Here is a 12358-nt window from a genome sequence, read left to right on the forward strand (position 1 = left end):
TTTTCATATAGCCTAGTGATTCGGAAACTGTCTGGTGTAAATATGAGAGGCTGGGTTAAAATTGACATTATCTTATTCAACCCCCCCCCTCCCCCCCCCCCCCGACAACCAGTATGCCCTAATGGATAGAACATGATTTAGGATTGCAGATTGCATATTACATGCAAATAAGCCACAATCTGTTTTAAATCCACTTACCATACTGGCTGAACGCTCCCAACTGCACGATGCACAGCAACGCGATGCGTAAATACCCAGGGAACAGCTGCAGGCGCACCAAATCAAATGCGCAACAGTCCATGGCTCTGCGCTACTTCAAGGCTGTCTCCACTGAAATAAACGGAGATAGATGCGGCAGAGAGCTGGCCTCAGTCGTCGGGTCCCATTGAAAGTCTGGAGAAACAGCGTGAAAGTGGCGCAGACTGTGGTTATTTCACCGCTCCGTTTGCCCGGTAATTAGAGAAAGGAGGCTCAAATTTGCGCTCCGCTTGTTGGAGAGCGGCTTCCCAGATAGCAGCATGAGATTACAAAGGAAAAAGGGGGACGGGGCGAGCCAACAACAAACCAGGAGTCTCCAGCTCTCCCTGACCCTGACTGGAGGTTGGCCCAGTGCAGCCTCGACGCGAGGATACACTTGAGTAAACATACAGGTTTACCAGAAATTCAATTAGAAAGTCACCTACTTGAGTAAAAGTCTTGTTTACTGTAGCATTATGTCTATCAAAGTAGGCCTAATTGTCTGATGTCAAATGATGTACAAAGTAAAAAAAAAATCGTGATTAATGCAAGATTCACCAAGCCTGCTTTGCTTGCAGGCTAACAAATTTAACACTTTATTTGGATAGTCCACCTACAGAGCATTTAACATTTAGTTGACATAAATTTAACAATTCAACTGTTTCACTTTTGTTTGTAGATGTTGTTTTTTTTACATTATTATTTGTTGAGATTCAATTATGTTTGCGGTAACACTTCATAATACTGTAACACAAAAAATGGGTAGTTACTGAGGAACGAGTAAGGAACGAACCATTAGTTCATGAATAGTTAATGATTAGTTAATGAGTAGTTGATAGGTAGTTCCTTAATGGTAGTTACTTAAGAACTGACCATTAGTTACCATGTTAACGAACCAGTAAGTAATGATTACTTCCCTAATTTTTTTTTTTTTTTTATGTTTTCATTCACTAGTTCATTAATAGTTAATGGGTAGTTCCTTAAAGTCCCTGGAAACCAGAAATATTTCTTTATTATTTAGCATTTTGAGTTAATCACATCACAGGACTCTATGTTAATAAGCCACCAGCCAAATTTGAACGATGATGAACGTCGCAAAGTATATAAATTTAGGTTTGACAGCCATGGCAAAACTCATGAGATTTCATTATTTTTTAGAGTGTACTTTCTCCCGCGGAATGTGTGGGCGTGTCCCATCTACAGCAGGGAAATTTCTGTCTCTCGGAGAGCGCGAGAGAGAGGGGGGAGGGAAACGGAGAAAGAGAGATGAGTGCACACACCGTGTGTGTGTGTGTGTGTGTGTGTGTGTGTGTGTGTGTGTGTGTGTGTGTGTGTGTGTGTGTGTGTGTGTGTTGCTCCGCGGCTCGGAAGAGATCTCTGTCCGTTCTTTGCCTGAGTGTCTGTCGAGAGAGAGAGAGAGAGAGAGAGAGAGAGAGAGAGAGAGAGAGAGAGAGAGAGAGAGGAGCGCATGGCTGAAACCCGACACCTTGCTAATCTCACAAGCACAGTGCTTGGTGGCAGACGGCACACAGGGAGGGAGACGGACAGCGAGGGAGCGCTGTCACTGGGGGCAAAGAACGGACTTGCCATAGGTGGGTGGGATTGCGTGCGTGTACAAAGGTTATATAGAGCTTATGACGTCATAAGCTCCTGCGTTTTAGCACCTCGCGCACTGCTGTCTTCAATGAGGAAGTACTTTGTAGAATCTTGTAGAAAAGTGTCGATTTTAAGGCTTTGGGTTGAAAGTAATGTATAATAATTTCGGAGGCACAAAATTACTAACATAAGACCCTAAATAACATAGTTAGAACGTTTTTGTGGATTTTGGTTTCCAGGGACTTTAAAGATCCTTAACACATTGAGTGCCAGCCATGTTTTCAATCCTGTGGGTAAGTTGTGCCAGGGGTGTTTTTGACGATTCTGGCTCATTTTACAACAGCCGAGGATTATTTTCTGTTAAGAATTCATGAACACCAATCATCTAAAAATAACTAATAGAATGTGTGCTTTCTCTGTCTAAAAGAGTTAGTTTGCAGAGTTAGTAGTTATGTAGATATTAGCCGTTGAGTACAGCATGGTTTCAGCGTCTGGAAATTTATTCAGAGATAAATGGCTTTTTGTGAAACAGTCACTTTAACCATTCATTTTTGGCATCAGTAAGACCGTCAGACATTCTAAACAATAGTTTTGAACAGTAATTTCCTCCATAACAACAGGAAACACCCCTCTCATTCAAACTCCTCCCTCCGTGTGTCTTCTCCTCCTTCCTCCTGGCTGTACAGCGGGCGTGTCAGAAGCGCGTTGCTGCTGCCTGCCTGCCTGCCTGCGTGCCTGCCTGCCTGCCTGCTTGCCTGCGTGCGGACGCTCCTTGTGCGAGTCAAGATGGGCCGGGGAATGCGTGGGCGATGGGCAGATGTTGATTCTGGCCTTTCTGAGGTGTTTCAAAGTGTGTTTCACCTATAATCTATTTTGCAAATCGCTCTCCGCTCTCTGTGTGCTGCTGCCGGTGCGCGGCCGCTCTCAGGCAAGACAAGTCTTGAATGGATTACTGTAAAATCGCCTCGCCATTTCCTTGAACGGCTTGCTCCCGCGGCAGTTTTTTCTTTGATTTCGGTCGTCTGGGGGAGCACTGTCAACACTTAGTGGGTCGGTAAAATAGATTATACACATTCTCTTGCTCCAATAGTGATCTCGAAGATGTAAAAGTTGTTGATTGATGTCCCACCGTCAAAAAAAAAAAATGTTTATGTAAGACGAGTAAACTCGGCTCTGGCACTCAAGCGTTGGATTATGTAAGACGAATTATCTCGGCTATGGCACTTAACGTGTTAATGGTAGTTACTTAAGAACTGACCATTAGTTCCCATGGTAGTTACTAAAGAACTGACCATTAGTTACCATGTTAACGAACCAGTAAGTACTGATTACTTCCCTAAAATTTTTTTTTTTTAATATTTCACTAGTTCATGAACAGGTAGTTCCTTAAGAACTGACTATTAGTTACCATGTTCGTGAGCATGACTCCACCAAATACTTACCAGTTGTTCATGAGTACTCATCGTTACTTCATGATTACCTTACCATTACTTACCATGTTAGTGCATCATTACTTCCTGCTTACTTTACCATTAGTTCCCATGTTTGTGCCCCCTCAAGTGAAGCAGTACATCTTACTGAGTAGTTACTAAGGAATACACCATTACTTCCTGCTTACTTTACCATTACTTAACATGTTTGTGCCCCCTCAAGTAAAGCAGTACATCTTCCTGAGTTGTTACTAAGGGATACACCATTACTTCCTGCTTACTTTACCATTAGTTCCCATGTTTGTGCCCCCTCAAGTGAAGCAGTACATCTTACTGAGTAGTTACTAAGGGATACACCATTACTTCCTGCTTACTTTACCATTAGTTCCCATGTTTGTGCCCCCTCAAGTGAAGCAGTACATCTTACTGAGTAGTTACTAAGGAATACACCATTACTTCCTGCTTACTTTACCATTAGTTCCCATGTTTGTGCCCCCTCAAGTGAAGCAGTACATCTTCCTGAGTTGTTCCTAAGGAATATACCATTACTTCCTGCTTACTTTACTAGTGAAGACGAATTTATTCAAGTATGCAAATTAAAAAAGTGTAGCTCCTCCCACTTTAGTAAAGTACCCTACCCCACTTAGGAGATCGAGGTACCCCACTAAAACCACGCCCCCGAGGCTCTACGACCTTCAGGGGCGGAGTTACCTTTTTTGGCTCCACCCACCCCCGCCGGAAGCCAGGGAAAGGGGGCGGAGCCTATTTTTTCACATTCGAACTCCTTGGGGGCGTGGCTACAGTTCTAGCCTACTTTGGTTAGGCCACGCCCACCGGAAGTGCGATATGTAAACCCTACCAAAAAAAGTGTTTTTTTTACTAAGTGTTTGAGCCAAGAACTAGTGAAATATTAAAAAAAAAAAAATTTAGGGAAGTAATCATTACTTACTGGTTCGTTAACATGGTAACTAATGGTCAGTTCTTAAGTAACTACCATTAAGGAACTACCTATCAACTACTCATTAACTAATCATTAACTATTCATGAACTAATGGTTCGTTCCTTACTCGTTCCTCAGTAACTACCCATTTTACTACCCTAAATTTTTTTTTTTTTAATATTTCACTAGTTCTTGGCTCAAACACTTAGTAAAAAAAACACTTTTTTTGGTAGGGTTTACATATCGCACTTCCGGTGGGCGTGGCCTAACCAAAGTAGGCTAGAACTGTAGCCACGCCCCCAAGGAGTTCAAATGTGAAAAAATAGGCTCCGCCCCCTTTCCCTGGCTTCCGGCGGGGGTGGGTGGAGCCAAAAAAGGTAACTCCGCCCCTGAATGTCGTAGAGCCTCGGGGGCGTGGTTTTAGTGGGGTACCTCGATCTCCTAAGTGGGGTAGGGTACTTTACTAAAGTGGGAGGAGCTACACTTTTTTAATTTGCATACTTGAATAAATTCGTCTTCACTAGTAAAGTAAGCAGGAAGTAATGGTATATTCCTTAGGAACAACTCAGGAAGATGTACTGCTTCACTTGAGGGGGCACAAACATGGGAACTAATGGTAAAGTAAGCAGGAAGTAATGGTGTATTCCTTAGTAACTACTCAGTAAGATGTACTGCTTCACTTGAGGGGGCACAAACATGGGAACTAATGGTAAAGTAAGCAGGAAGTAATGGTGTATTCCTTAGTAACTACTCAGTAAGATGTACTGCTTCACTTGAGGGGGCACAAACATGGGAACTAATGGTAAAGTAAGCAGGAAGTAATGGTGTATCCCTTAGTAACTACTCAGTAAGATGTACTGCTTCACTTGAGGGGGCACAAACATGGGAACTAATGGTAAAGTAAGCAGGAAGTAATGGTGTATCCCTTAGTAACAACTCAGGAAGATGTACTGCTTTACTTGAGGGGGCACAAACATGTTAAGTAATGGTAAAGTAAGCAGGAAGTAATGGTGTATTCCTTAGTAACTACTCAGTAAGATGTACTGCTTCACTTGAGGGGGCACAAACATGGGAACTAATGGTAAAGTAAGCAGGAAGTAATGATGCACTAACATGGTAAGTAATGGTAAGGTAATCATGAAGTAACGATGAGTACTCATGAACAACTGGTAAGTATTTGGTGGAGTCATGCTCACGAACATGGTAACTAATAGTCAGTTCTTAAGGAACTACCTGTTCATGAACTAGTGAAATATTAAAAAAAAAAATGTTTAGGGAAGTAATCATTACTTACTGGTTCGTTAACATGGTAACTAATGGTCAGTTCTTTAGTAACTACCATGGGAACTAATGGTCAGTTCTTAAGTAACTACCATTAAGGATCTTTAAGGAACTACCCATTAACTATTAATGAACTAGTGAATGAAAACATATAAAAAAAAAATTAGGGAAGTAATCATTACTTACTGGTTCGTTAACATGGTAACTAATGGTCAGTTCTTAAGTAACTACCATTAAGGAACTACCTATCAACTACTCATTAACTAATCATTAACTATTCATGAACTAATGGTTCGTTCCTTACTCGTTCCTCAGTAACTACCCATTTTTTGTGTTACAGTATTATGAAGTGTTACCATGTTTGCTTCCTGTTCCACACACCTGATCACCTGCAGTAGGTGTGTTCATGAATTGTCTCATAATACAGAAGATGATCTGTTAACATCTGTTAAACAGTTGAATTGCTGAATGTCAAGTAGCCTAATAAACTGTTGAATGTCACAAATACTCTAGTGACTCTGTAGGCAGACTATCCAAATAAAGTGTAAGGTAACTACGGTAAGATGCTTTGGGGAAATGTAATGCCATAAAAGTAGGTTGTTTTATTTAGGAAATGTAGCGGAGTAAAAGTGAAAGTTGATAGAAATGATAAATAACCTACTCAAATAAAGTAGGCTACAGATAGCCTACTCCCCAAAAATAGGCCTACGTAGGCTAAGTAGCCTACTGTAACAAAGTAGCCTATTACTTTACATAGGCTACTTTATTCCTTTGGTACATTACACCAGGTGGGCCTGAGCCAAAACCAAAGCAAACTCTGTTCCTTGAACATCACTTGGACACTAGCAGGGTTTATTACCTCTTTGAACGTAAGCCACATGTGTCATGCCTAATCAAAGCTTATGTACTCTGAGCTGATGTGACCGACCGTTCGATTCCAGGGCTTCATCATGCTTTATTGGAGTGTAAACATTTGCACTGCTCTTGTTTCTCCGGCTTTTGCTGTGTGGTCTCCTTCATAAATCGGACTGCTTGCAGTGTGAGGCAGAAAGGAGACATACATGTATATAGGATATCAGACATTTTGTTTATACATGTAATTTATATAGGATATCAGACATTTTGTTTATAGCCTACATGTAATTTATATAGGATATCAGACATTTTGTTTGATCTCAGTGGACAGCAGCTCTGGACAACATGAGCTGTTGCTGTTTCACATACCAGAAGGCAGAAGCTAATTAATCCTGCAGACGATCAGGTTTCCATAGCAAAGGGGCACATTCTTGAGATTTAACTCCTCATCATCTAGTGGCAAATTACTAGCACATCATGTGACTATTGTATGTATTTTATTTAGGGTTGCAAAGATATGAACATTTGGGCTGATGCGCTGATACCGATAAACGTTGCTGTTATGGCTGCAACCCGAGATTTACCAATGCCGATGTGATCTGTATAAAACAAGTTTGTATGATTATCAAATGTTTTTTTTCTTTATTTCCAAAACATTTGGAAAAGCCCATAAATCATAGCTTTACCACATTGTTTCCTCTCAGACAATTTTGGGCTATACTGAGCTTTGCACAGAAACAGGCGGTAGAAATGCTTTTTACTTTCCTACTTGATGACATTTCAGAGCCTGTATTATTTTTACTTTTACTTGAGTAAACAAGTTGAATCACTACTTCTACTTTTACCAGTCTTTTTTTTACACAAGTAGCCTAACTGTAGGCTACTTCGTAAATAATGTAAATAATGTCTGTACGTTTCCATTCTCTGCCGATAACCGATATTAATATTGTTATTTTGCTCATCGGACAGATACCGATATATTAAAAAAATGATGAACATTGGCTGATATAGATATGATTGGCGATATATTGTGCATCCCTAATTTTATTGTAAAAAAAATAAAAAATATTCTCCGATTTGAGTCTGTGAAACTAAATCTCATCAAATGGGGGTCCTCATCCTAATGTGTACTAATTGACGGGTCCATGAAAACGTTTGAGAATCATGGGTCTAAACTGACCAGTGTAACATGAGGAATCACTGGTCTAAACTGACCAGTGTAACATGAGGAATCACTGGTCTAAACTGATGTAACACGAGGAATCACTGGTCTAAACTGACCAGTGTAACACGAGGAATCACTGGTCTAAACTGACCAGTGTAACACGAGGAATCACTGGTCTAAACTGACCAGTGTAACACGAGGAATCACTGGTCTAAACCGACCAGTGTAACACGAGGAATCACTGGTCTAAACTGATGTAACACGAGGAATCACTGGTCTAAACTGATGTAACACGAGGAATCACTGGTCTAAACTGACCAGTGTAACACGAGGAATCACTGGTCTAAACCGACCAGTGTAACACGAGGAATCACTGGTCTAAACTGACCAGTGTAACACGAGGAATCACTGGTCTAAACTGACCAGTGTAACACGAGGAATCACTGGTCTAAACTGACCAGTGTAACACGAGGAATCACTGGTCTAAACCGACCAGTGTAACACGAGGAACCACTGGTCTAAACTGACCAGTGTAACACGAGGAATCACTGGTCTAAACCGACCAGTGTAACACGAGGAATCACTGGTCTAAACTGACCAGTGTAACACGAGGAATCACTGGTCTAAACTGACCAGTGTAACACGAGGAATCACTGGTCTAAACTGACCAGTGTAACACGATTAACCACTGGTCTAAACTGACCAGTGTAACACGAGGAATCAGTGTTCTAAACTGACCAGTGTAACACGAGGAACCACTGGTCTAAACTGACCAGTGTAACACGAGGAACCACTGGTCTAAACTGACCAGTGTAACATGAGGAATCACTGGTCTAAACTGACCAGTGTAACACGAGGAATCAGTGTTCTAAACTGACCAGTGTAACACGAGGAATCAGTGTTCTAAACTGACCAGTGTAACACGAGGAATCACTGGTCTAAACTGACCAGTGTAACACAAGGAATCACTGGTCTAAACTGACCAGTGTAACACGAGGAATCACTGGTCTAAACTGACCAGTGTAACACGAGGAACCACTGGTCTAAACTGACCAGTGTAACACGAGGAAGTTGAACAAACTGAACCGAACAAAAAATACATGTGAAATGATCAGCTTGGAGAACAAGGAAGGTTATATTCAAACATGCTTTCTTCCTCTGTATAAGCAGTGAAAGTTACATTTTGCCCTTGTGGTGTTAAATCATTTCAGAAAAGAAAAGAAAAATGGTAAAATAGCACATAGCCTACATTGTCGATTAATCGGTTAACATTGTTTGATCGATCAAATTCTTAATGATCGATTAATCCATTAATCATTAACATCCTTACTCTCCATGCCAGCACCATGCTTTAGTATATCTCTCCCTCTCCATGTCAGCACCATGCTTTAGTATATCTCTCCCTCTCCATGCCAGCACCATGCTTTAGTCTCTCTCTCCCTCTCCATGTCAGCACCATGCTTTAGTCTCTCTCTCCCTCTCCATGTCAGCACCATGCTTTAGTATATCTCTCCCTCTCCATGCCAGCAACATGCTTTAGTCTCTCTCTCCCTCTCCATGCCAGCACCATGCTTTAGTCTCTCTCTCCCTCTCCATGTCAGCAGCACCATGCTTTAGTATCTCTCTCTCCCTCTCCATGCCAGCACCATGCTTTAGTATCTCTCTCCCTCTCCATGCCAGCACCATGCTTGAATCACTACTTCTACTTTTACCAGTCTTTTTTTTACACAAGTAGCCTAACTGTAGGCTACTTCGTAAATAATGTAAATAATGTCTGTACGTTTCCATTCTCTGCCGATAACCGATATTAATATTGTTATTTTGCTCATCGGACAGATACCGATATATTAAAAAAATGATGAACATTGGCTGATATAGATATGATTGGCGATATATTGTGCATCCCTAATTTTATTGTAAAAAAAATAAAAAATATTCTCCGATTTGAGTCTGTGAAACTAAATCTCATCAAATGGGGGTCCTCATCCTAATGTGTACTAATTGACGGGTCCATGAAAACGTTTGAGAATCATGGGTCTAAACTGACCAGTGTAACATGAGGAATCACTGGTCTAAACTGACCAGTGTAACATGAGGAATCACTGGTCTAAACTGATGTAACACGAGGAATCACTGGTCTAAACTGACCAGTGTAACACGAGGAATCACTGGTCTAAACTGACCAGTGTAACACGAGGAATCACTGGTCTAAACTGACCAGTGTAACACGAGGAATCACTGGTCTAAACCGACCAGTGTAACACGAGGAATCACTGGTCTAAACTGATGTAACACGAGGAATCACTGGTCTAAACTGATGTAACACGAGGAATCACTGGTCTAAACTGACCAGTGTAACACGAGGAATCACTGGTCTAAACCGACCAGTGTAACACGAGGAATCACTGGTCTAAACTGACCAGTGTAACACGAGGAATCACTGGTCTAAACTGACCAGTGTAACACGAGGAATCACTGGTCTAAACTGACCAGTGTAACACGAGGAATCACTGGTCTAAACCGACCAGTGTAACACGAGGAACCACTGGTCTAAACTGACCAGTGTAACACGAGGAATCACTGGTCTAAACCGACCAGTGTAACACGAGGAATCACTGGTCTAAACCGACCAGTGTAACACGAGGAATCACTGGTCTAAACTGACCAGTGTAACACGAGGAATCACTGGTCTAAACTGACCAGTGTAACACGAGGAATCACTGGTCTAAACTGACCAGTGTAACACGATTAACCACTGGTCTAAACTGACCAGTGTAACACGAGGAATCAGTGTTCTAAACTGACCAGTGTAACACGAGGAACCACTGGTCTAAACTGACCAGTGTAACACGAGGAACCACTGGTCTAAACTGACCAGTGTAACATGAGGAATCACTGGTCTAAACTGACCAGTGTAACACGAGGAATCAGTGTTCTAAACTGACCAGTGTAACACGAGGAATCAGTGTTCTAAACTGACCAGTGTAACACGAGGAATCACTGGTCTAAACTGACCAGTGTAACACAAGGAATCACTGGTCTAAACTGACCAGTGTAACACGAGGAATCACTGGTCTAAACTGACCAGTGTAACACGAGGAACCACTGGTCTAAACTGACCAGTGTAACACGAGGAAGTTGAACAAACTGAACCGAACAAAAAATACATGTGAAATGATCAGCTTGGAGAACAAGGAAGGTTATATTCAAACATGCTTTCTTCCTCTGTATAAGCAGTGAAAGTTACATTTTGCCCTTGTGGTGTTAAATCATTTCAGAAAAGAAAAGAAAAATGGTAAAATAGCACATAGCCTACATTGTCGATTAATCGGTTAACATTGTTTGATCGATCAAATTCTTAATGATCGATTAATCCATTAATCATTAACATCCTTACTCTCCATGCCAGCACCATGCTTTAGTATATCTCTCCCTCTCCATGTCAGCACCATGCTTTAGTATATCTCTCCCTCTCCATGCCAGCACCATGCTTTAGTCTCTCTCTCCCTCTCCATGTCAGCACCATGCTTTAGTCTCTCTCTCCCTCTCCATGTCAGCACCATGCTTTAGTATATCTCTCCCTCTCCATGCCAGCAACATGCTTTAGTCTCTCTCTCCCTCTCCATGCCAGCACCATGCTTTAGTCTCTCTCTCCCTCTCCATGTCAGCAGCACCATGCTTTAGTATCTCTCTCTCCCTCTCCATGCCAGCACCATGCTTTAGTATCTCTCTCCCTCTCCATGCCAGCACCATGCTTTAGTCTCTCTCTCCCTCTCCATGCCAGCACCATGCTTTAGTCTCTCTCTCTCCCTCTCCATGCCAGCACCATGCTTTAGTATCTCTCCCTCTCCATGCAGCACCATGCTTTAGTCTCTCTCCCTCTCCATGCAGCACCATGCTTTAGTATCTATCTCCCTCTCCATGCCAGCACCATGCTTTAGTATCTCTCTCCCTCTCCATGCCAGCACCATGCTTTAGTCTCTCTCTCCATCTCCATGCCAAGCACATGCTTTAGTCTCTCTCTCCCTCTCCATGCCAGCACCATGCTTTAGTATCTCTCTCCCTCTCCATGCCAACACCATGCTTTAGTATCTATCTCCCTCTCCATGCCAGCACCATGCTTTAGTATCTCTCTCCCTCTCCATGCCAGCACCATGCTTTAGTCTCTCTCTCTCCCTCTCCATGCCAGCACCATGCTTTAGTATCTCTCCCTCTCCATGCAGCACCATGCTTTAGTCTCTCTCCCTCTCCATGCAGCACCATGCTTTAGTATCTATCTCCCTCTCCATGCCAGCACCATGCTTTAGTATCTCTCTCCCTCTCCATGCCAGCACCATGCTTTAGTCTCTCTCTCCATCTCCATGCCAAGCACATGCTTTAGTCTCTCTCTCCCTCTCCATGCCAGCACCATGCTTTAGTATCTCTCTCCCTCTCCATGCCAACACCATGCTTTAGTATCTATCTCCCTCTCCATGCCAGCACCATGCTTTAGTATCTCTCTCCCTCTCCATGTCAGCACCATGCTTTAGTATCTCTCTCCCTCTCCATGTCAGCACCATGCTTTAGTCTCTCTCTCCCTCTCCATGCCAACACCATGCTTTAGTATCTATCTCCCTCTCCATGCCAGCACCATGCTTTAGTCTCTCTCTCCCTCTCCATGTCAGCACCATGCTTTAGTCTCTCTCTCCCTCTCCATGCCAGCACCATGCTTTAGTCTCTCTCTCCCTCTCCATGCCAGCACCATGCTTTAGTCTCTCTCTCCCTCTCCATGCCAGCACCATGCTTTAGTCTCTCTCTCCCTCTCCATGCCAGCACCATGCTTTAGTCTCTCTCTCTCCCTCTCCATGCCAGCAC

At 42.5% G+C, this 12358-nt stretch overlaps 2 protein-coding genes across 2 annotated transcripts in view; one reads left to right on the forward strand and one right to left on the reverse strand.

Annotated features, from left to right (window-relative positions):
* Positions 1 to 301, reverse strand: part of LOC310773278 (von Willebrand factor D and EGF domain-containing protein) — a gene marked incomplete at its 5' end in the record, with an annotated part of 66994 nt that extends 66693 nt beyond the window's left edge. The window contains one exon of the mRNA XM_083633156.1: positions 199 to 301. Within this exon, the coding sequence (XP_083489282.1) occupies positions 199 to 301 (103 nt within the window). The remainder of the gene's footprint in view (positions 1 to 198) is intronic.
* Positions 302 to 518: 217 nt separating this feature from the next.
* Positions 519 to 12358, forward strand: part of kynu (kynureninase) — a gene marked incomplete at both ends in the record, with an annotated part of 45533 nt that continues 33693 nt past the window's right edge. Inside the window, one exon of the mRNA XM_083633162.1 lies at positions 519 to 600. Coding sequence (XP_083489288.1) covers positions 519 to 600 — 82 coding nt within the window. The remainder of the gene's footprint in view (positions 601 to 12358) is intronic.

The sequence above is a fragment of the Poromitra crassiceps genome (genome assembly GCF_964638095.1).
Source record: "Poromitra crassiceps genome assembly, chromosome: 3".
In the NCBI taxonomy this organism is placed as follows: domain Eukaryota; kingdom Metazoa; phylum Chordata; class Actinopteri; order Beryciformes; family Melamphaidae; genus Poromitra; species Poromitra crassiceps.